The sequence below is a fragment of the Sinocyclocheilus grahami genome, unplaced genomic scaffold (genome assembly GCF_001515645.1).
Source record: "Sinocyclocheilus grahami isolate Dianchi unplaced genomic scaffold, SAMN03320097.WGS_v1.1 scaffold262.1, whole genome shotgun sequence".
In the NCBI taxonomy this organism is placed as follows: Eukaryota; Metazoa; Chordata; class Actinopteri; order Cypriniformes; family Cyprinidae; genus Sinocyclocheilus; species Sinocyclocheilus grahami.
The window spans coordinates 1,417,601-1,442,828 of record NW_015505441.1 but is presented as its reverse complement, the minus strand read 5'-3'; the positions used below and the strand labels follow the sequence as shown (position 1 = coordinate 1,442,828).

General features: G+C 38.5%; 2 protein-coding genes across 3 annotated transcripts; both read right to left on the bottom strand.

The window, feature by feature from the left end:
• Positions 1–1,226: 1,226 nt before the first annotated feature.
• LOC107599222 (uncharacterized) lies at positions 1,227–5,452 on the bottom strand. The gene is made up of 3 exons (XM_016290756.1): positions 5,436–5,452; positions 3,132–4,119; positions 1,227–2,129 (listed from the first exon to the last, which is right to left on the bottom strand). The coding sequence occupies exons 1-3, from the start codon at positions 5,450–5,452 to the stop codon at positions 2,118–2,120; spliced, it is 1,017 nt and encodes a 338-aa protein (XP_016146242.1). The 3' UTR covers positions 1,227–2,117.
• Positions 5,453–7,640: 2,188 nt separating this feature from the next.
• gucy2d (guanylate cyclase 2D, retinal) lies at positions 7,641–24,773 on the bottom strand. Of its 2 annotated transcripts, none has more exons than XM_016290732.1 (21): positions 24,342–24,773; positions 21,036–22,039; positions 19,588–19,889; positions 18,656–19,031; positions 18,476–18,560; positions 18,254–18,368; positions 17,840–17,959; positions 16,443–16,526; positions 16,093–16,269; positions 15,763–15,919; positions 15,479–15,628; positions 15,161–15,309; positions 14,810–14,973; positions 14,543–14,735; positions 13,928–14,102; positions 12,138–12,236; positions 10,491–10,585; positions 9,530–9,615; positions 9,350–9,438; positions 9,020–9,057; positions 7,641–8,918 (listed from the first exon to the last, which is right to left on the bottom strand). In XM_016290732.1, exons 2-19 carry the CDS (start codon positions 21,832–21,834, stop codon positions 9,351–9,353), a joined length of 3,414 nt encoding a protein of 1,137 aa, XP_016146218.1. In that variant the 5' UTR covers positions 21,835–22,039; positions 24,342–24,773; the 3' UTR covers positions 7,641–8,918; positions 9,020–9,057; position 9,350. The 2 variants fall into 2 exon arrangements, with proteins under 2 accessions (XP_016146218.1, XP_016146217.1); XM_016290731.1 differs by lacking the exon at positions 9,020–9,057 and having other exon boundaries at positions 24,342–24,434; positions 24,594–24,773.
• Positions 24,774–25,228: the final 455 nt, after the last annotated feature.

Below are 25,228 nucleotides of genomic sequence, written 5' to 3'. Positions count from 1 at the left end.
ATATGCCTGCTCTTTGGACTTGGATTTATGCTATGAAATTATAGTATCCTCCAGTACTGAAGGACGCCTTTGATTTCATTCAATGGCTGAACCTAGAATGCAATCTCTGAAAAATCTTCTGTTGTAGAAAGATGTCATTGTGGCGTGATGGAGCATTTTTCAGTGTAATTGTTCATGATTGACCATTATTGATTTAGAAAAAGGTAATTCTAGAAAATGGTAAATCTAGATTTACAAGGTGTCATAAAAGGGATGTTAATGTTTTTCTTTTTTCAATTTTTTTCCTGAGTGCAGTATGTGCAATTTTTCTTACTGTTAAATTGTTGATTTGATAGCATGCCTAAAAAGTAATGACTTGAAGTAACATTGTTTTAAACAAATAAATGCCCTATTGTTGTGCTAACAATCTGTTTTCTGTCTTTGTATTAACAACTTCAAGTTTTGAGTACAGCTTACTTGAGAAATTTAAGGCAATCAGTTTCCACACATTTGTCTAGTAATGTGAACAAAGCAGACTTGTTAAGAGAACTGTTTTGTTTGCGTTCTGTGCACTAACTTAAACACTTTCTCTAAGTTGGCTGAACTTGTCAAATTGAGTTAGCAACACTCAAGTTTTCTGGTAACCTATACATATACACAAGTTACCTATACAAAGTTACAGTAAGTTTTATTAACTCAAAAATTATAAACTAGTTTGCTTGAGAAATTTGAGGCAATCAGTTTCCACAGGTTTTCCAAGTAAGTTAAACTCATTACGTTTTACGTGGGAATGAAAGTGCAATAGTATTTGCTTACAGGAAAACCCACAGCTGAGCTCTGGAAAGTCCTGGAGATTCATGACATGATAATTAAACTTTTAGTGATTTGAAATCTTTTGTGTATTTGTGAATTAAAATATACAGTCCATAATAAAATCCATAATATTCCATTGTAAAAAATATATTGAAATTTGGTTGTGTAAACTGTCTGCGAGTTTCATAAAAGAAACAATTAGTGTTTCTGTTTCTCTCTAACTTTAAAATCGGATCAAATATGAAATGCTTGACCTTTGCTATAAGTTATGTAGGCCTATACATAATAGCTGGTCAGAACTTTACTGTAATAAAAAATGTTCCTGCAAAAGTTTATAAACAAAAGTTCAATATAGGTCTTTCACAATATCTAAAATCCATTTAGACATGAGGTTAAAATGTAAATAGCGAGTTTTGTCATTGTAGTTGTTCATTTTGGATTAGCTCCTTTGTTTATATAAAGCTTAAATACTTCATCTATGTCAAACAGGGTTTTTTTGCAGAGGGCATTCCTGTACTGAAAAGTCGAACATTTGTTTCTGTATGAAAAAATCTTTACTTACACAGTTAAACACTTGAAAACAAGCGGTACATTTTTAAGATTTAAAGCTACTAGCTAGAAGCCACTAGACATTAATTTCCAAAAACATAAAAAGTACAAAACGATAAAAAGCTAATGTAACAAATCATTATTATCAAGCCTGTTTGTTTGTGCAGCATTAACAATAGCCATTATTTGGTATTTATTTACCAAATTATTATTTGGCACCCAAAGCTAAATATTTAACCTGCCACCATGCACACAGTGTGGGGAACACATATGTAATCAAATTAATCTTCTTACGCACCAGTCCATCGAGCTTTACCCACCCCTGTAAACACGCATATGTGTGGAGGAGACTATAAATCTGGTTCTAATCCCCTGTCTTTAGCCGAAAAGTCATTATGTCTGATGGTCCTTATGTGGGGCAGTAAATAATGACCTCTTCTGAATCATGAATAGGATACTCTGTGTGTGTGTGTGTGTGTGTTGGCACTCTCACAAGTACACTGTATGTGCATGCATATTGTATGCTTGTGTGTTTCTGTCTGTCCAGTTCTGCCTTTTTAGACTTCACAACATCAGTCAAGACAAAGTCTTGCATTCTCCCTAAGGTCTGAACCCAAACTCTCTAATGTGCTTAATGTGTCTTTGATCTCCCTATAGTCCTGCCAGCAATGCCACTATAGCCAGTCACAACACAAGAAGGCCTCTGATGATACGATTCCATATGATGTGGCATTAACTGTTTGCCAAAAGCAGTTCTCACTCAGTACTTCTGCACATCAGTTTGGTCTCTGTGAAGACAAGAAGACATTGTGATTGTTAATAAGGATGCTGTATGCAGAAAAATACAGTTGTGATCACAATTTGTAACAAATTACTTAAAAAGGAGCTAAAAAAGGTAAAGTATCATTTACTCACTCAAGTTGTTCCAAACCAGTATGAACGTCTTTCTCTTGTTAAACACAAGAGAAGATATTTTGAAGAATGTTAGTGATTAAACGGTTGTTGGTCCCCATTAAAAACAATACTATGGAAAGGGGACCAGAAATGTAGTTTCTTCAACAAATCATTCTTCAAAATATTTTCTTTCATGTTCACGGAAGGAAGAAATTCATACAGGTTTGAAATAACTACAAGGTGAGTAAATGATGACAGAATTGTCATTTTGTGTGAATTATCCCTGTAGGTTACATAGGCTGCGTTTCCACTTGACATTAACATGCGATCACCTTGATCTGATCAAGCAAATCGGATCATCAGTCAATCAGGACACAGCGCGTTTACACTTGGCAACATCAGCTGACTTCTTGATCTGGATAACCGATTGGATCTGTATTTCCCTCGCAATATTTAAATAAGTCTGCGGTGCAAAGTCGACCTGAAGTGGTGGGTTTTCTTTTGAAAACAATTTTCAGTGGCGGGACATTTTATAAATCAAAATAAATGTATGAGTCTCACTAGCGCTCTGTTCTTCCGACAGCTCGGGAGAGAGGGGGCGGCATTTTGCGTGATGTCGACCTGTGAATGCAGACACGATGGCTAGATTGCGTTTACATTACACGTTACATCACAATGCGTCCTCGACTACCTCTGGACCAGGACACGCTGATCGGATAATATTCCGATCAGAAGCGCGTTTACACTTGTCTTTTCAATGTGTATGTGGACAACATTCGGATACAGCTCGCATGTTAATGCCAAGTGTAAACGCAGAGAGAACATAGTTGTGTAAGTGAGAATGTGTTCATTGCCTATAAAAGTTGGTTTATTGAACAGTTAGCAGCACTAGTCACCTTATCTCTATGGCTCCGCTGATGAGCCCTGAACTGCTCGGGGTTTGTGAACATCTGTTGGCAGAATGGGCAGACTGACTCCGGGATGGTTTTCCATGGTACCCGTCCGACTGAAGCTGGAGAGTTAAATTCCAGGTGATCTGCCATTGTCCAGTGCTTCTGCTTATCCGTGTGCACCATGTTAATAACCGACGGTCTTTCGTTTCTCACCACTGCTGCATCGCTACGAGAGCCAGAACAAGATTCTGCTCTTGATCTGCAATTTGATTGAAAAGTAGCATCTGGTTTAGTAGCACGAGACCTTAGAGGTGCGCTATCTTTCTCTAACCTCTGTGGCACCTCTGAGGTGTAGTCGTGTTGAGGCCTCTCCTCCTTGCCTGAGACTGAGTTGTGTGTGTCTCTTGGGAAAGAAAATGATATAACTCTACTCCTGTCCTCGCTGTTTTGATCTCCTGCCTCATTGCTTATGTTATTCTTCACAGTCCCAGGTTGAGAGGGCCTCTTCTGTGACCCAGAGCCGTCCTGTTTCCCGTCTACATTAAACCTGACCAGCCCTGCACTCCAGCTTTCCAATGGAGGCACAGACAGCTGCTGAATGCAGTGGTGGAGAGATGGGTAGTCCACGTATTTAAACTTGGGCACCTTTTCCTTAGGACTGGCAGGCCTGTACTTTGGTGCCTTTGCCAATGAGCAGGATCCCAGCCAGCCGTTCAGCGGAGGCACAGAAAGCTGTTGGATGCACTGGTGCAGGGAAGGGAAATCCACATACTGGAAACGAGGCACCTTGCGAGGAACATCACAGAGATCGTCTTTTCTCACACACATTTGTGTGGAGGTCTCAGGGTCACCCTGCTCCTTCCTGACTGCTCTATCCTCTGTGTTACAATCGGCTGAGGCAGAGCGTTTGGCATTGCCACCTCCATCTGGTGGCAGGTGCCTCCTGTCCTCCATCCCTCTGACTGCACAATGGTGCTTTCCTCTTCTGTGACTATGAAGAGATATAAAATGTGATGAGCTTATGAATAATATTAAGTATCCTAATCAGTTCTGTAAATCAGGACCAGTTTGGATTGTGATTAGTGTCTAATGAATATTCCGGATTTAGCATTTATGGCAAAAAAAGGTGCGGTCACATTAGCAAAATTTGAGTGATAGAAGGTCCATTGTCTATTGCCAACAAAGAAGTCACTTTCAAACCAAGTAGTTTTCTCATGGTGGATTGCGCCTGCAAAATTTTTCCAAGCAGAAGTAAATAATAATTATTATTTTCTGGTAATAAATATTATGGCACAAGTGCTGTTGATTGAGCTTAACTTATATTCAACCCAGAATACTCTTCTGAAGCATATTTGTTCACGCAAATCAGCAAGAATCAACAACTTTTTCTTTTGTGATAAATAACCCAGTTTTGGTTCAACTAAACTGTAATTCAGTCTCTAGAAATTCTGGGACAAACAAATAATTACAGATGTGGGTTGATCTTTATTACATAGATTAAATATAAAAAGGCATTCATTAGGCATTCATGCCTTGATATATGAAAGAGGCTTCTACATGCATACTGGGACTAGACCCTTTAAAAGAATACAACTCACCCTCACTGCTCTCCTTGAGGGGGTGTAGATTTCACACTGTGTGGGTGGGTGGATGGATGGGTGGGTTTGCTCTCCACAGGCCAGGCTGGGAAAATGATAACAACCAGATAAAAAAAAAAACTCAGAGATGGCAGGAGATGTGTACACATAAGTGTGTGAGCACTATAGAGAAAGTGTCTATGTGTGTGTTTGTGAGGGGAGAGATGGTCTGAGTTGCTCCTGTAGCCCTGTGCCATGGGTATAAATAGCTCTGCAGGTATGGAGTAAAAGAGAAAAGTAGGTCAGCTTCAGACTGATCGCCTTCTCCAGGGGGCCCAAAACAAAATATCTGTCACACACACACACACACACACACACACACACACAACACTACAATCTTCTCTTTCTGTATTCACTGTGGTCAAAACCAAGAACACCCAATACTGCCACACAAAAGCCTAGGAGCAGCCCAGCCCACCCTGACTTCAGATCACAACACACACCTACTGAAATTGACACTGGTTCACTCCCCATGTGTAATCAACAGGTGAAGAGATGTGGTTTACCACCTGGCCAGCCCACAGGCTATACGTAAATGGAAGAATCTTTTTTTTTCTTTCTGATCTAGCACCAGTATCTCACAACCACACCCAAGCATTATCTATAGTAAAAACATAAACAACATTTCTCTTATATTACAAGAAAAGATTAACATCTCAGTTGAACCTACTGAGTGAAAAAGCTCATGCTGTGCTTAGTTGTGAAATAAATATGTTCTGTTTTTTGAGGGCTGTGGTCAGTAGAGGGACTGAAGGGCTGATTGTAGGTTTCAGACAAAAATAATTATGTATATAAAATAATGTTAATTATATATATATATATATATGTGTGTGTGTGTGTGTGTGTGTGTGTGTATAATAACAGTATAACAATATATAACAGTTTTACTGACTTACTATACATGTTATGTGTCAAAACAGTAACTAGTCGTGACATACAAATACTTTTGATACCTTGTTGCTATTTTAAATAGCAAATTGAGTAAATGTAGCAACATTTCTAAAAGCCAACGAACATTGCCTGGCACAGAGAGAAAACACACTGTAGAACCGCCCTGGAACCGTGCCGGGCGTGGGGGATAATAACCGTGCTCCACATTCACACTCGCTGTGTTGTTCATGAGGAACTGGGTCACGCGCCGTGGCCTACATTTTTAAGGTTTGTTGTCTTCGTTATTTCCCTCCCCACATTTATATGGGCTGGCCCCGCCCTCGTTGCCTGAGCAGTGCAACCAACGGGGGTTGGGGAAGAGCGGCGGTTCGCACAGAGACCAGGCGCTGCCAAGCGGTTAGATGGGCCCTCGCAACATGTAGACAAACAGAGCATTCACACGCGCGTGACAGCAGAACAGTGCGCGAGCCAGCGACAAATGTGCGCGTGCTGGCACAACGAGCTAATACAGAAAGATGCGCCTGTCGATAAACATATTCATTTGACTTCCTATTTAAGCCACGTAGCCCCCCGCCAAATATTACACCTGTCATGGATAGCACAGTAGAAAATACCAAGCACATTCAGACAACTGTTATTACAAACCTGCATTAAGTCATACGAGATGACGACAATAATTCAGATATGAACAAATGTCAGGTTTGATTCAATATTTGAACGTATCAGATATAATTTAGGCTACACGTTTCATGTTTCCAGAGGTTTACCTTATGTTATCGTAGTAGTCCGTGGAGGTCCGTGAAATGCATGTCAAGTGAGTTCTCCGTCGATTTAATCGGAATTGTGTTCGTCTTATTTCAAAGAAAGAGCTTTATCATCTACACATGATTTAAAATTAAACATAAGGAAATTATTTCTCGCTGGTTTGCTTTCTTGAAGGACCATTTAAACTTCTTCAGCTTGAAAACAGTGACCAGGAGGGCACGATATTGTTTATCCTGCCTTAGTACCAGAAACAGTTTCTTAATGTGTAAACTGTGGTTTGGCTCTAGGAGCCGCTATTCGGATTCTGATGGAGGGAGACGAAAGCCAATCATAGTTTGGTCACGCTTCATGACACACATAGACTCCGCCTCACTCGCGTATCTTTGTCCAATCAACGAGCAGATGTTTGATAAGTGGGCGGAGCCACCATGTCCTAGTTCTTGGCGAATTATAATTCAACTCAGACTCCGTTTACTCGAGTCACCCGAGCGCGAGTTGACACCCAATTCTCCGCGCGTCTTTATCAATCAGTCATATTAGCCCTGACATATGCACGCAAAACAGAGATGTCTTTCCTTCTTTTAAAATCACACGGAACTCGTTTAAATGTTCAAAATAATAGCCTAATAATAATCCATCTAGTCAGAATTAACACTAGGATCTTTTGTCTCTTGACATTATTTTGCCCCTTACCTGTAACTCTTGCTCAGTGTACGAGAAACATCTATGTTTGTACTTTATATTTGTTACTTCGATGTGCTAGAAGAAGATTTTGTGTTGACATGTTATTTGAAATTAAAGATATGATGGCTGACAAAATCCTATGACCTTCTTGCTGTTGATAAAATTATTTTTTTAACAGTTTTTAAGTTCCAGCAGTGGTGCGGTATTTCAGCTACTTGTGTAATTTAAATGTCATATTTCTAGGAAGGGTAGCCTACTCTGTGTTCACTTACTTATGGAGCTAAATAAGCACATGTATGCACTAGGCCAGGGGTAGGCAAGTTCAGTCCTAGAGAGCCGTAGTCCTGCAGAGTTCAGCTCCAACCCTGAAAACAAAACTCACCTGCCTATAGCCTTAGTAATCCTGAAGACATTGATTAGCTTGTTCAGGTGTGTTTGATTAGGGTTGGAGCTGAACTCTGCAGGACTGCGGCTCTCTAGGACCGAACTTGGCTACCCCTGCACTAGGCTAACTACTAAGAAAGAATCTACACACTCACTAAAACCAGCTTTTATTTACACAATTACACAGACAACGAGATAAAATGGTAAGATTGCAATTGAAATTCAGCTACATCCTGCTGTGACTGTAGCTCCCTAGATTGTGGTTTAGGTATCAGGTGACAGAAACGTAATCCTGGAGAGCCACAGGCGCCAGAACCCTCCTATCTTAATGACGATATCCAGACCACACGTTTAAAATTCCCTCTGTCATGAAGCATAATGCCCCTTTTAGGGAGCACATACATTTACTGAGTGTATGAGCAGGCAAAGTAGTGCTGAAGATAAATCTCATGTTTTCTCTTTGGTAATAATAGACTGCATGTCAGGAATTTGAAGCAGGGTTTGACATCAGAATATTATGCATGGAATGTGTTGAATATCAGGATCAGGTGCCATGATATTATAAACATGACAATTTGAGTCTCAGCTCACGAGTTTCCTTTTTAATGTATCTCTTTTCTTAACTCAAAGAGGACAATGGAGCTAATGAGACCAAATAATTGTCTACCATATAACCTTGAACTTGAAAGGTGTTTGCTTGGCCGTGAAAACTGCTCTGAATGCTTTTCACTCTCTAGAAAGGCCAAACAGTACCACATGAAATTAAACTGAATGCAAGCATTTTCAAAAAGAAAATGTGAAGAAGTTATTTTTTGAACTAACACCTAGTTTTTAAAGCCTGATATTCCTAGCAAATAAAATCACCACGGTATTTTAAATAATTTCAATACATGGATATTATTGGTGTTATTTCCACTGAATTATAACTAAATTGTCAGGTGCCATTATAAACAAGCGCCATCACTTTGTTGTTTTTGTTTTAAAAACGATGAAATAAAGAAAAAAAATCTCTTTGCAGCAGTGGATTAACTGGAGCGATCGCATAACTGCAGAGATGAATGAGGTGTGTGCTGCTGTTCTCATTTTCTCATCTTGATGAACTGTTATCTCAGCAGTATCTTTAATTTGGTATTGGATGAACTGCAATATAAACTCTATACAGTTTTTAAAAAGTCCTCTATGACCATCCAAAGCAGCTGGTACGTGCCATCTTGTTGAGCTGATGGTTTTGATGGACTGGCATTCAATGGCAGTTCAAGTGTTTTTGCTTCTTGTCAGATGTCCCTGTGAGCGTTTCCACTCTTTTTAGGAATGAGTCAAGTAGAAAAGGGTAGTCGAGGGGGTGAACACCTCAGTCCACCCCTTTCATCCCCTTGCCCCACTTTTTCCTAAATTTGATAGGCTGGTGCGGAAACATGAGCATCACAACCTATTGGAAGGCACAGAAACAAAACAGCATGAGTACAGAAGTTTAAGTTACATGGCTTAAAGGGATATTTTACACAAAAATTAAGATATAAATTCTGTCACCATTTATGTCTTTCCAAGCCTGTTTTATTTTCTTTCTTCTGTAGAACACAAAAGATATTCAGTGGAGTCCAAAGCAACACTGGGCCCCACTGACTTTTCAAAATATTTTTTTTTATGTCCCACAGAGGGGAAAAAAAGCGTAAGCCGTAAATGAGTAAACGAACTATCCTTTCAAGTTGCTCTTACATGACATGTAGGATGCAACAGCAACTACATTAGTGAACTTCAGTGAACTGTAAATTCTTTCTTTGAATCATTAAGTAGAAAATTGAAATCAACTAAAACAAAGAATTAAGTAAAATATGACTGAAGTAACTGAAATGTCTCTACCTCAATTCCCCATCTTCTTCTGTCGATCCAGGAATTTCTGCCGCCTGTCCATCGGAATCTCATCCAAGTTGATACCGTGGTTGCTCGCCCTTCATTTTAACATAAACAAAGTTAACAACTCCCTACATGATAGACATCATCCTAAAAAGTACATACATATAGAACTGGTTTCTTTCTTACCCAGGAGTAAGGTCTGGCGGTACAGGTAGCGGCTTGTTGAATCCATCTCTCCCAACCAACCAGTATGTTTCCTCTACACCTTTACCCTGATAGAGAATGACAGGCACTCATCTGACAGGTTTCAGGACATTTAAGAGGCATTTAGTGTCATGTGTGATCGCAGGAGGTTTCTTGGCAAATGTTAAAACATAACCTTTCTGTAAACATTTTCCACCTCACACTATTTTGTTTAATTTGTTGGCCAGCCATGCCTAAGGGTGGACATATGTGCAACAATGAAGAATTCTGTTATTTTTTTCATTTTTTTCCCTGACTATCCTGAACCTTTCTACCATAGTGTAATTTCCATTATTGTGTTTAATAACATTTTGTGGTGAAAATGATGGCCATGGAAATTTAGAACATGAAACTTTTAAACATTTTTGGGAATAAAGTTGTCGTCTCTCCTTCTGTTAATTTTATAGCTATAGCATTCAAAAGGCATTTGCCTGGATTTTTTTCTTCACACAACATGTCTCATGTTTCAGCTCAGGTGAGGTCTTCATCGGCACTGATAGCTTTGTGGGCAGCGCTGTTGTGCTACGGGCATCCCGAGTTCGAATCCCGACTAAAGGACCTTTCCCGATCCTGCCCCCTATCTCTCTCCCACTTCGCTTCCTGTCAGTTCTGATCTGTCATATTGTAGTAAAGGCGAAAATGCCAAAAAAAAATTATTTTTTAAAAATGTGGTCTTCGCTGATACTGTTATCTTCTTGATAAACAAGTTCAACGTTTGATAAAAACATAATAGGGACAACATTGTCTGTTCTGGAAATTATACCAGAACTTTGGGACAGAATCACACAGCATAATATTGGATTATTTTACATCCGTTTTGACCATAGTTGTGCATATACAGTCATAAAAGTGACTGAACTGAAGAAACACCTATCAGTGTCTGTGTGTGTGTGTGTTTGCATACCTTGAGCTCTGTCCTGCCCCTACCATCTATTTTGTAGCCAAGTTTGAGGCTGTTCAGGACATCAACAGTACTCTGGTTGACATGAATTCTGTAAGCTGTAAAAACAGGGACAAAACAATTAAGAAAAACATAGTAAATTAATTAATATTATATCGGTATACACTTGATCATTGCCCATATTGGTTTCCTGTGAACATACAGACTCACTCAGGACATCAAGAACATATTCCTCCGGTTTCATAGACAAGGCTTAAACCTAGTCCCAGACTAAAATGCATGTCTGAGCTGTTTTAACTGAAAGAAACTTGCACTGACTGATCTTAAAATATGTCAGATTCATTGTTTTGTCTCAAGATGCACACTATTAATGTTTTTATCTAAGGCATATTTCTAAAAATTACTTAAATGTTCTAATTGAACTATGGCCTAATCCTGGTTTAACCTAAACTCTGTCTGTGAAACCGGGCCATTAAGCAGAATTCCACTTGGAAGTAATGATGTTTCTTGAGAAACCACTAGATGGCAGTATGTCCATAACTGCTTGACTGTTCACTCTGAGCCATTTCAAAGCTGAAGCACTGGGCATATTACATCACTCAAGACATTCGGTCATTCTTCTGTTACTTTCAGATGATCTGGACAACTGTGTTTTAGTCATTTCATTGTGTAGGTGAAAACACATAGCACTAGATGTGTGATTGTTTTTGTGGCCTAATCTATGAAAACATCAAATATTTCATTTAAAATTCATTTGAAACCAAATTTGAAAAAAAGTCTACAATATAATATTTATAATAATAATTTTGAGGTATTTAAACTCTAAAATTTACACTACAATTCAAAAGTTTGGGGTCGGTAAGATTTTTGGAAAAAAGCCTCCTAATCTGCATTTGTTTGATAAAAATACAGTAAAACAGTAATATTATGAAATATTATTTTTTATTTTAATATATTAAAATATTTAATTAATTCATGCAAAGCTAAATTTTCAGCCACAATTACTCAACATTAGTATGTTGAAAACAGTAGTGCTGGTTAATATTTTTGTGGAAACCGTAATACATTTTTCCTGGATTTATTGATGGATGGAAAATTTCAAAAAGTACAACATTTATTTGAAATAGAAAATGTTTGTGATATTATAAATGTCTTTACTGTCACTTTGTTGAATAAAAGTATTCATTAAAAATGTACTAACCAAACTTTAGAACGACAGTGTATATTTTTAGGCATTGGCAACTTGTAATCATGTTTCACACATTCTTCCATATTCTTCAATATGAAACGTGTTCTAAAGGTGAAGTAAATGTTCTGGGATAAATGTGGCACAAGCTCTGATTAAAGGTGAGACAGTTCAGGGTGATGTCTAAGAGGACATTAGCTTTAAAGCAGAATTTTCTTTCTAATTTGGCTTATACTCTTAAGAGCTTACAGGGAACTCTGCACTTTAAGCCCTCTGAGCTTCTCACTGACATGCACTCACTGATCAGCACACACACAAAGTACTAACCACCGAGTCCTCAAACTGATCCTTAGCCAAAGACAAATTCCTGGAATCACGACTTCAGAGACAGCCACAAGCGTTTAGATTGTTACTATGAGACACGTGCTGATGTATATGCATATGAAACACATAAGTGTACTCACGCAACCCTGTGGATTCCATTCGGGAGGCTGTGTTTACTGTGTCCCCGAACAGACAGTACCGAGGCATCTTCAACCCAACTACACCTGCTACCACTGGGCCTGTCACATACACATGAATAGTAAGTTAGCACATTAGCAACCGCATAGAATTACATGTTGTGTCCGTCACACCTGTGTGAGCACCATGTGATCTCTGTTGAGTTGTAGGGTGGGGGAAAGGGCCAACGGCGTGCTAACTAATTGGATGAATCTGTTAATTGGATGATGCCCAGGATTTACATTTCACTTGTTCTAGGAATACACAGCCATCAGAGGATCAAGTGTAAATATGTTTTTACATTTAGCACAATATTGGTGGTATAAGACAAGACCATCTTTGTCAATGAACATTACATCCAGGGGTGAAATTATGTGTTTGATTTTTAACTTTGTGAGATGATGCTTTTCATTTAAGGGCGTGAAGCACTTGGACAAACTGGTTTAACTGTACTTTTGACATAATATGAAAATACTGGCTCTCTTATGGCTTTGTTAGATGTATAGGATTACAAGGCTGCTACAGAGTTTAAACGCAGCTACATGCATTATGAAAATTGTCATTCAAAAGTTCAGGGTCATTAAGACCTTTTTTTATATATAAATTATTTTATTCAGCAGTATATGCATAGTTAGAGTATGCATTAAATTGATCAAAAGTGACAGTAAAGACTTTAAAAGTGTTACAAATGATTTCTATTTCAAAGAAAAACTCTTTTAAAGGGGTCATATGATGCGATTAAAATTTTTCATTTCTCTTTGGAGTGTTACAAGCTCTTGGTGCATAAAGAAGATCTGTAAAGTTGCAAAGACTAAAGTCTCAAATCCAAAGAGATATTCTTTATAAAAATTAAGAGTCAACCACGCCTACCTAAAAGGGCTCGTTCTAACACGCCCCCACATGTCTACGTCAGGATGTGGGAAGATTTGCATAACGCCGCCCAAATGTGCACGCAAAGAAAGAAGGCATAACTTTTATTCTCGCTTTAGTATTGTTGCCGCTGCCGCCATGCCGTGGAGACAGTGTGTTTCGTTGTGAAAGCGGAACTACTTTGTTAGAGGACGACATCTGCTTCGTCATGCCTAGAGCTTAACTGTGCCGGTCGCTGAGGAAATACATCAACTTTGCGCTGTGGATCGCCGGATTGGCTTTCACCGTGGATGAAGCGGAGTCCAGCCCGGGGTCGTCACATGTGGTTGCCGCAAGCCCGCCGGCCGCGCCATTCTCAAGCCCACCCACTTCTGCTCACTCAAGCCGGCTTCCGCTCAACCTAGGCTGCGGCTCACTCTAGGCCTCCGGCCTCCTCTCACTCAAGGCTGCGTAATGTACAGTATGTGGAAAATAATGTGTTTTTTTAACCTTAAACCGCATAAACACATTTCATTACACCAAATACACAAAATAATGTTCTTTTTAGCAGCATCATATGACCCCTTTAAACTTTCTAGCCATCAAAGAATCCTGGAAAAAATGTAGCACAGTTCCAACAAAAGTAACTGTTTTCAACACTGATTAGCATATTAGAATGATTTCTGAATGTACTGATTTTGGAGTAATGGAGTAATGGATATTGAAAATTCAGCTTTACTAGCACAGTAATGTATGACCTTTTAACATATAGTAAAACAGAAATTATTTTGATCAAATAAAGAGCAAGAGACTTCTATAAAAACATTTTTAAAAATGATCTTTCAGACCCCAAACTTTTGAATGTTCTTTGTTTACGTGTTTGTATGCTTTGTGCGATTCTTACCAGAATGGAGTCCAATGCGGATTTTGACTTTGACGTCAGGCATGTGCCTCATTTGAAATGTTCCGATGCAGTGCAGAATGTCCAGAGACATGTTGGCCATTTCTGCTGCGTGACGGTTACCGTTACGGTTTGGAACCCCTGATGCCACCATGTACGCATCACCAATAGTCTCTACCTGTTGATATGTATCACATAAAATGTTTCTTGCAAAATGCAAAACTGTTTGTATGCGCTATATTATCTCAAATTATGTAATATTACATAAGTCATTTATTGTGTTAATTTATTCACAAGATAAAAATCTTTAAAAGAATGTCTCATCAAATAATTCACTTAAAGATCACTCTAAAAAGTTGTCATTGGATGTGTTAGCCTTTCAAAAGTTACTAAAATGTACCATTTAGATACTCATATGTACACTTTAGGTATATGCAACTTTACTGCACAAATATGAACCTTTAATGCTAAGTAAGGCACAAAGGTGTACCTTTTGAAAGGGTACCACCCAGTGACAGCTTTTGTTGCTTTTTTTCTGAGATCAGCATTGATCATAAAAAAACCTACTCAATTTCCACAACAGTAAAAAAGAAAGATTAAAAAAAAGCTTATGCAAACCTTGTAGACATCGTGGATCGCAATGATTCCATCAAAAAGTATGTAGAGGTCATTAAGCAGATCGACCACTTCGATAGGTTCACTCAGAGCAGAGATGGTGGTAAAGCCCACAATATCACTGAAATACAGCGTGACATCTGAAAAGTGCTCCGGCTTCACTGGCTTCCCTGTCTTTAATGCCAAGGCCACAGATCTGAAAGACAGAATGGCATTATAACAAACAAAAGAAATGTGAAAAGCAATCTAAACATCTGAAGTAGGACTCACTTGGGCAGCATCTGGGCTAGAAGAGCATCTGTTTTCTGACGCTCGACCTCTAATTCTTCAGTCCTCTCTCGGATCAGATCCTCCAGGTTTGAGGAGTACTGCTCCAGCATCCTTAACATTGAGTCAATTATATTTGTCTTCTTGCCCTTGTTCACATTCTTAAACTGCAAGTTAGGAAAAAGTATTTTTTTTTTTTTTAGATTTTTTTTGTTTTTCCCCTGCATATTTTATATAGTGTGTGTGTGTGTGTGTGTGTGTGTGTGTAAAGTGATGTGTAGCAGTGTGAAGACCTTCAGACACATGTCTCGTGTATGTGTGTGTGTGTGCTTGAGAGAGAGAAAGAGAGTGCACCTGTCTGAAGATCTCCTCAAACGTGGGTCTCTTGTCAGGCTCCTCACTCCAGGCCTGCTTCATGATCTGAATAACCTCCAGCGGCGCTTCATCCACAGACACAGTGGGTCGGCACAGCGGTGGAGGACTGCGCACCTTATCTATGATTTCTGCACACAGAGATACACAACTTGAGCATTCATGACTTAGAACACTGTATCCATATCTGAATTGCTCCAAACCAACTCCATTAAATCATTGCCACCTTTAGTTTTTCCACTGACTAGGTGAAAACCCGAATGGTATGTGATTATATAATGGTATATGAGAGTGTCTAACCTTCAGGAGGCATATCCAACATGCAAAAGGGCGCACAGCGAGAGATCACCTCCTGCATGATAATAGAAAAGCTGTATACATCAGCTGCAAACATCCCCATCTTCTTCAGTTTAGGATCCCGCAGGATCTCTGGAGCTGTCCAGAATTGATCTGTACCAAAGATACAGATATCAGAGGCGATCAGAAATACTGAATATATTTTAAAAAAAGCAAGAGGAGATGAGAACTTCTATGTCATGTTTCTCATCTCATGATTTAGCAATTTGCACATATATTACACGTACCCTCTGGTGTGGTGTCCTCCAGGATGATGTTTTGACAGTTGATGATTTCACTGAAGCCATAATCCGTAACCTTTAGAACAAACCGACCATCTACCACACAGTTCCTTGATTTCAGGCGTCCATGAATAATCCCACGATTATGCAAGTACTTCATTCCCTGACAGGGAAAGATTAAAAAAAGGCCTTAGAAGGAAAGTGACATCTTTGACAAGTTTATTAGTGAACAGCCAGTCACTCTTTACCACATTTTCATCCATATCTTCATCTTCTTACTGAGCTGTTATTACTTATCCGTTCATCTATGCATTCATTCAACCCTAAACTCCTCACCCTGATCAGGTCAAGGAGAAGAGAGGATTTGAACATCCAGTCCAGTCTCATTTCCTCGTTGTTGAGCAGGTCTTCCAGGCTGCCTCTGGTGCAATGCTCCGTAACAATGCCAAATATGCCAGTATCCAAGAACAGACCCAGAAACAGGTTCAGATTCTCATGATGCATGTCTCTCAGCTAGAAAGAGAGAAGAGGAGGACAAGCAGAAGCAACAAAAAGAAAAAGAGGTGCAGAAGACAGGATGGGAAGGTGAGTGCAGTGTTCAGTTTTTTGTTTCAAAACTTGTCCACAACTTGTAAGCTAAACAATGAATTATTAACTTTCATTCACTTCATTCACTTCTCTCTTACCTGGATAAAGACAGCCTGAGTGCTGTCACTGATTTCTGAAACAGAATCTCCACAGGGGCATTTCTTCAGCCAGACCCAGTCACCCTGACAGCACAGAATAATACAATTGAACACATCTCCACAGGCTCACACATAATCTGATTAACTTGTTTTTCAACGTTTCCACACCGAATTTTATGCATTTAAATAAGATAAATGGTTTAAATAGAGTTTAGAGTATTGCACATTTATTCATACTTTTGTTTTATTGAATATGTAGAATTTTGTGAAAGTTCTGCACAGCTTTCTGCAAGTTCTGTACAGTATTAATACTTTTCCACAACATCTGATGTACAAACAATAGCTGTATGTTGTTCATATTAATATACAGGCTACTTTATGCTGTACTACTCTAATTTGACTGTTAGTGTATTTTGCCTGCAGTGATGAACAGGTTTTTAAAAGCCGAAAAATGAGCTTTTGTTTTTATTAGTGAGCGTGGAGCAAGAAATGGAAAACCTAATGGAAGCTTGTTTTCTCCATTGAATAAAAAATAAAAAAGGTAATTGCAACTTTGTATCTCACAGTTCAGAGTTTATGTCTCACAATTCAGACTTTAACTTGCAATTCTGAGAAAAAAGTCGGAATTTCAAGATGTTTTCTAAAACTGAGTTTAGAACTGACAATTGTGTGATATATAGTCGCAATTCTTAGGAGAATTATACAAATTGTGAATTATAAACTTGCAAAATTGCTAAAAAAAAAAAAAAAAAAAAAAAGAGGAAGCCAGAACTGAAGCCTTTTTTAAGTTTTTTTATCTTGCACAGACTTTTATTTTATCTTGCAATTCATTGTTGGAGAACAATTATACAGAAACTAACTGGTTGAATTTTGTCTGAAACGTTACTTCCTATTAACTTATTGTTTATGGAATTGTTTTATAAGAGCAATACACTCTTAAAAATAAAGGTGCTTCAAAAGGTTCTTCAAGCGATGCCATAGAAGAACCATTTTTGGTTCCACAAAGAGCCATTCAGTCAAAGGTTCTTTAAAGAACCATCTCTTTCTTACCTTTTTGTAATCTGAAGAACCTTCTTTCGCCACAAAGAACCCTTTGTGAAACAGAAAGGTTCTTCAGATGTTAAAGGTTCTTTATGGAACCATTTAGACAAAAAGGTTCTTCTATGGCATCGTGAAGCACCTTTATTTTTAAGAGTGTACCACACTTGAAATCATGCTTTTGTACTGAATATCAGCACAATACTGAATACCAGACTGTTTTCACCTTCTGGTATTCAGTACAAATTCACACTTTTCGTTGTGTGATATTGCTTCATATAGTAGTACCAAAACACTATGCTAACAACTTAACAAAGTGTATCTATGTCTGTACACAAAAAAGCACAAATTTCACACACCTCAAATACAGCAACGTTGGACGTTTCAGGAGTTGACGCAATGTAACTCCGTCCTGAAACTGAGTGGCAAGGGGTTTTAACATCTAGTTGACTCTTCACCATGCTCTCCTCATTCAGCTTCTACAGAAAGAATGGAGAGAAATGGAGAATGTGAGAGACATAGACAAACGTCTGAGTAAGAGCGAGAGTGAGAGAGTAAGTTCTATAAAGAGACTCATTCCTGTCCTATTTAGTATCATCACACTTGCAGCAGATCACACAACTAAAATTATATTCAATTCATTTAAATTATTACCATACTCTCCTCATTCAGATTCTACAGAGACAGAGAGAGAGAGAGAGAGAACTGGACAGTGAGAGAGACACAGATAAAGTCTATGAGCAAGACAGAGAGAGATAGCATTAATGACTGACCCTCCTGCTGAGTGTGGTGTTGATGAAGACCAAGTCATCCAGTGTCAGTATTATCTTAGTGGGGCTTCCATTTCCTCCTCCACCAAATGCTCCTAATATCCCCATCCCGTGTTTCCTGGACACATACACACATACACAGATATGCTTATTTGTTTATCAGTAATACAATAAACATATTCAATACAAGGTGGTTTGTTGCGACTCAACCAATTCAATTCATACCTTAAATGGAGAAATAATACACCTGCTCCACTTATAAACACACAGAACAAGAGAAGAAGGAGGAAAATGGTCACTCCATCCAAGCCTGCAATGAAAAGAAAAGAACAACAGACAGAATCAGTGGCGAAATATATTGTAGCTAATAAAATGTATGTGGTACAAGAATTTTTGCTTTCTCACCTCCACTACAAGGGACATAAGGACTGAACCAACAGTTTGAGTCAGTGCTCGGAGACGCTCCAGCAAAATGAATCGATTTCCCCAGGTACTTCAACCCTCCATATTTCCCATATGTGTGCGATGCTTCCAGGGCGTGCGTGCGGTGTAGGCTGGACCCAGAGCCATCTGAATCCAGGACAGCGTAGCGGGCCTGCATTCCTTCTCCATCGGTACCTGCCGATATCCGCTGGTTAAAGCCATTGAATTCAAACCCGCCGTCATTTTTAACCAGTGTATCTCCTGATACCCAGCGCCCTCCACTCGCAACTCGGCTCTGCTCTGCAGCCTTGGCTGTATAATAGAGCATGTTATAGATGGTCCCAAAGAATGGAGAAACCTGCCAAGAAAAACAAAATCCTCAAAAATGGAACAAAAAACATTATGAATCTTAATTGGATTCTAAGCTATTTCTCATTCTAAGAAAATGTAATCAAATAAGAAAAGTTTTAGTAGGTTTTTTTAGTAGTAGTTTTAGTTGTGGCCTAATGTTTAAAGAGTTGGACTTGTAACCCGAAGGTCGTGGGTTCGAGTCTCAGTACCGGCAGGAATTGTAGGTGGGGGGGGGGGGGGGGGGAGTAAATCTACAGCTCTCTCTTCCACCTTCAATATCCATGATTGAGGTGTACTTGAGCAGGGCACTGAACCCCCAATTGCTCCCAGGGCGCCGCAGCAAAAAATGGCTGCCCACTGTTCCAGGTGTGTGTTCACAGTGTGTGTGTGTTCACTACTCACTGCTGAGTGTGTGCATTTGAATGGGTTAAATGCAGAGCACAGATTTCTACTGTGAAAAAGATGTTTTCTACATAGCTTTTCCTATCCCCTTCCCTGTATTTCTAGTTTAAAATGATTCCTAGTTGTAAACACTAAGACAAGTTCAGACCAATTACAGTTACCTCTTCAGGTGGTGTGCTGGTACGTATGTCATAGGATTCCTGCGCTGCACTAAAGGCCTCATAGAAGTTTTGTTCCCCTTGGTCCATGGTTATTGTCAGGACCCCATCATATGCTCGTCGCAGTTTGGTGTCATTGGTCAGGATTGGATAGTTCACATTTTTATATGGCAGTGAATACAGGAGGGTGTCATATGGAATGAAGATGTACCCTCGGTCAATCATTCTCATGTCCAATGCTGTGGTTAGCAACTGATACTGTTCCTCTCCACCAATCAGAACAGAGTGCATGCACATGATGACAACTGCACACAGAAAAAGAAGAGGGAGGAATAAGAAAGTGGGAATGTGCAAAGAGGACTGAGGAATAAATAAAATGATTAATAATTATTAAAACACAATGAGAGATATTACACAAATAGATATAACAAATTAATATTTATAAAGTCCCTGCCCTAATTTGGATATCATTCTCATGGAAAAGGACACTAAAATTGCATTTACATTTTTTTAATTATTTAAATAAAATTAAATATTTAATAAAAAAATAATTAAGTATAAAAATAAGTATAATTTAAAAATTATTTAAATGAATTACTATAGATTTCTTTACTACATTACTACATTCTCAAACAGTAATTATAGATTTAATTATAATTTAATCTCAGTATATCTAAGGATGTTGAAGCAGATCATATTAACTTAAACCACTAACCACTGAAGTCGTCTTTTTTAATTCTCATTTTTTGTTAAATTGAAGCCTTAAATGTCAAAATTCTTCACCAGTTTCAGTGCTGCTGAGCATTTTAAATTCATATTTACATTTTAAAACATAATTCAAACATAACTGCACTGTAAAAAATGGCCGTGAATTTAACTGTAAAAATGCTACAGTAAAAACCTGTTAAATGGTTAACGGTAAGTTCCCCTACTATATACAGTGAATAACTGTATTGGGCATTACATGTAATTTTATGGTAGTATACTGTATTTGGAATTGAATAAGAATAAGTACAACCGTAAATTCACAGAATTCCCTGCGTTACATTTCCAATTTGATGTTTTTTTTTTGTTAAAATAACTGTTTCTTCTTAGTTTTTTCTTATCAGTTATTTGTGTGAATGTTTCTGTGCACCTTCTATATATGTTAATATTTAAAAGCTGCTTGTGATGGGCTTTGGTTCATCATGTGACTTTCTCATCACCACCTGCATTTGGTGGTCATCATTGTATTACAAAGGTACAAAACAGATTTCAGTACGTCAATAGGTTGGTATATTAACATTATATCAGTTAATGAAATTACAGTATTTAAATGTAAATTTAAGTTGAATCCATAAAACCTAAAATGTTGCTACCGTATTTTTTACGGTAAAATTCTGGCAACCACAGCTGCTGTTTTTATACCATAAATTTTACGGAATCTTTTTTTACAGTGTGATAGAACTCACCCCTCACTCGATCGGTCTCCCGTATTGTCTTTAGGGCTCGCCGTGGCCCTTCCTTGTTCATTTCCATGGTAACAACCACACCTACTGGCAGACCAAGGGCACGCAGAGAAGCTGCCAGTTCATGCCCAGTCGCTTCCCACATGTCGTTCTCCGCTGTTATAATCCCAACATGTGCCCAGCGGAAAAAGCGCAGAACGGAGAAGAGCACACGAGAAGACAACGGGAGCGGCCGCAGGAAGGTGGAATACATTCCCTCATCCATGTCAGCCTTCAGACAAGCCCAGGACAGGATGCCCTTGTTCCAATTCTTTGCCAGCAGCGCAGCAGCAGTGCAGTAGCCAGGGTTTGCCGGTCCAAGCAAGGCCGAACCATAGCCCTCCAGCTCAGCAAAGCGTGCCAGGGCTTTCGAGCTGGAGCAATCCTCATTAATTAGTGTGTAATCATACCAGTAGCCCTTGTTGAGGTCGGGGTCTTTGTTTATTCGGCTCATGGCTAACTGTGCAGCCAAATCTGGCAGGGCTTTGGAGTACATGGGGTCACATGCCCACGGTCCTACAATGGCGATTTTGAAGGTGGTGCCCCAGGCCTCACAGGGCAAGTATGATAGCATGACTAGAGGAAGGAGAAAACAGTTGCCCCACCAGCTGCAGCTGCGTAGCACTGGGGTCGAGGACACAGGACACAATGAGCCATCAGGTTTTTTCGCTTTTTGTTTTCGTTGTCTCTTTCCAGCACTAGACTGTGGCCATCGTGGGTGGTGGGACTGGCGAAAAAAGCTAGAGTTTCTGTGGTCATCCATTTTATTTTTGTTTTACTATTAATTATCTGGGACAATGAAAAGCAGGTGGCACTGAAAGGTGTTGTCCTGTATTGTGTGAATATTTGGTTAGCGACAGTATAAAGGCTGATAAAAAACACACCCAAAACACCCAGCTCTCGATTTGGGTTCTACCCACTGAGGGGCACTAGCCCAAAACTATTGCACAATAACCAGCCATCACTGTCTGTTTTAGAGATGGAGAGGAAAAGAGGGGAAAAAGAAAAGGGATGAAAACAGAACAGAAAAAGACAAAGTTAGGATTTTTATATGGGAATATTAATACACAATACATTGCATCTCTTTTTACCGTAGTTTACTATATGCAGTAGTGATGTGAGAGTGTAACATCGGCTCAAACATCAGCATCAGGCTCATATAACTGATTATGGTACCAAGGTCAATAGATCTATACTGCATTTCAAAAGTCAGTAAGATTTTTTTAAACTATTTTTTTCTTTAATACTTAATACATTTTAATATTGTAATTCAGTGAGGATGCATTAAATTGAACCAAAGTGACAATAAAGACATTTACATTATTACAAAAAAAGTATATTTAGAAAAATAATATTCATCAAATAATCGTTAAAAAAAAAAGTTTAATGGTTCCCACAAAAATGTTCAATAGCACAACTGTTTTCAACTTTGATAACAATAAAAAATGTTTCTTGAGCAGTAAATCAGCATGTTAGAATGATTTCTGGGGGATCATGTGACACTGAAGACTGGAGTAATGGCTTCTGAAAATTCAACTTTGTCATCACAGGAATAAATTACATTTTAAAATGAATCAAAATAGAAAACAGTTATTTTAAATAGCAAAAATATTTCACAATATACTGTTTTTACTCAAATAAATTCAGCCTTGATGAGCATAACAAAATTATTTCAAAAACATCATAAAATCTTACCAACCCCAAACTTTCAAATAGCAGTGTAATTAAAGATAAAAAAAATAAATAAAATGAATGAGTAGATCTGTTTTTCCTGTTGTACAGAAAAATACAGAAGCCCATTTCTGCCTCAGAGTAAAAAGTATTAGGACTTTATTTCTCCTAATTGTGACTGTACATCTTACATTGTGACTTAAATTCTTTACATCTTACATTGTGACATATGATTAACAGATAAAATATATTTTTCATATTTGTTTATTTTAATAAAATAATATAATGTTTTCTTTAATAGAATGACATCTATTACTTCTTTAAGAGGCAATTCTCAATTAAATAATTAAATGTTGTTTGCTAATAAGAGTTTTGTTCTTCAACCCTCTTACCATCCTGTCCTTCCCACTGTGATCCTAGACCTAAAATACAGGCCTGGTCACCTGACTCATGTGCCATTGGTGTTTAAAGGTGGAGCTGGGGTGAAGTGTCACACGACTTGTACCAGGCTGTCTGCCCATTCCTCCCTCCCTCTATCCATTGCTCAGCAAGCAGCAAGCAGATTACAATTAAAGAGCTCTGCCTCCATTAGCCCTGGCCATAATAACTGCCAAATAACGTGAGGCTTAATCAATCTTAATCTTAATCAACCTTATCTCTTTACACCATCATCACTCTACTGACCTGTCAAAAGCCTTTTGTTCTTTAATGTTTTTCTGTGTTCTTCACCCTCTAATTCATGTCTTTATCATTCTGTAAAAATGTCCCGTCTATCCCTCACTTCTTAACCACTAGGTCTGGCTTACTCTCATTCTTTGGACTTTTAGCCAGCTCTGAAATAACTCAGGATTACAGAGGATTGCACGGGACCTTGCTGTCAGACTCACGCTACACCTTTGTTTGAGAGCCTTACTGTCTGCAATATTAGAGAACTGTCACACCACACAGCCCCCCATTTACTCAGTCAGTCAGTTTTTATGTACGACATTACAGCAAAATGGTTTCATCAGCTAAAGGAATTTCACAATCTGTGTAAATATTTAATTTGTACCGTTGTGTATGAAATGTGCTATGTAAATAAGATTGCATTGCCTTGCAGTACTTAAATATGTAAATCTAGAAATACAGCTACTGTGATATGACAGATATTCCTCCAGATATTCCTCACTACTAAAAAGATTACTAATAAGTGTTTTAGATTAAGTTCATTTTTTTCAAAGGGGATGTCCTGTTATATAAATGTGCCAGTGTTAGTTGATCGTTTGTTGTTTGAAATGACTGCTTGAATCTCATGACCTGATCTTGGATCACATTTTGTTTCAATCAAGTTATTGTAACTTTGTGATGTCACATTATTTTACCATTAACACTAAAGACCACTAAACTGGCAATTGTTTTGGCATTACATTAAATGGACAATACTATTTCAATAATATTTATTTATCGACAAAGACCCATATATTTGAATGTTAGTGAATGTATCCCTCAGGGAAGTCCTATTCCTCTAAGCCTCAGGCACTACTCTAGCAAATTCAATATTGAAAACTACTCTTACCCTTAATGAAGAATTGTTAGTAAAAGAGCAAAAGATCGGCTAACCTGGTAAGTGTGGCTAATTGAGAGCCATGGCGAGTACTCGTCCCATTAGAACACAGAGAGTCTGAGAAGAACCAGAGGGGGACCAGAACAGCACTTCCAGGGAGGAAATAGTAATAAGAAATAACAAATTCCAAATTAAAAATGTAAAAGTCCAGATCGAAGGTGGGGAAGAGACAGCTTTTTTTTTAAAGACCTTTGTCTTATCGTCTTTGGAAAGAATAGTATAAAAAAAATGTAGATGTAGAAATCCACCTTTCTCTTTTTAAAATGAAGAGTTGATCTTTGGTTTGTGGTCCCTGGAGGTTGGAGGCCCTCTATTTGATTGAGTCCTGGCCCAATCTGGAGAGCCTAATGGGGGAAGCCACTGGAACAAGAGCCTCTCTGAGTCCTGGGTCTTACTGGGAATAGGCAGATTTACAAAGAGAGAGAGACAGCAAGAGATAAGGAACGAGCAGAAGAGAAAGGAGGGGCAGGCTGGGAATCCAAGCAGTGACTTCTCAACCCTCTTTAGCCTATAATCCACACATACATGGCAAAAGGCATTATCTCTCCTCAGTGTGCATATGACCTTGTGGTCCAGTAACATTCAAGATACTGACAACACTTCAACGCTGACAATTTTTTATTAACTTTAATTCATTCATTTTAATTATTTGTAACCAATTTTAGTGTTTCTAGTCTAACTGTAAATGGAAGTTTTAGGCAGACTGTTTCATGTAATCCCATGATGAATATTACAATAGATAGGTTGTATGATGGTTTCTAATTAAGCTGAGGATTTGATCCCGCTGTTTTGCTCCTCCTCCCTACTTCTTGAGTTTATAAGCTTGGCTAGTGGGCCTATAGTTCCCAACATGTGAAAGGAGATTTGAGTTCCCAGGAAGCCC

What these genes read in the sequence shown, in the direction of transcription:
- gucy2d (XM_016290732.1), bottom strand. Translation starts at nt 21,834, where the DNA reads ATGGATGACCACAGAAACTCTAGCTTTTTTCGCCAGTCCCACCACCCA. An exon ending in GTTGGATATGCCTCCTGAAG is followed by an intron (nt 15,310 to 15,478) that starts GTTAGACACTCT and finishes CTCTGTGTGCAG; the next exon opens with AAATCATAGATAAGGTGCGC. An exon ending in GGGGCAGGACAGAGCTCAAG is followed by an intron (nt 9,616 to 10,490) that starts GTATGCAAACAC and finishes ATTCTCTATCAG; the next exon opens with GGTAAAGGTGTAGAGGAAAC.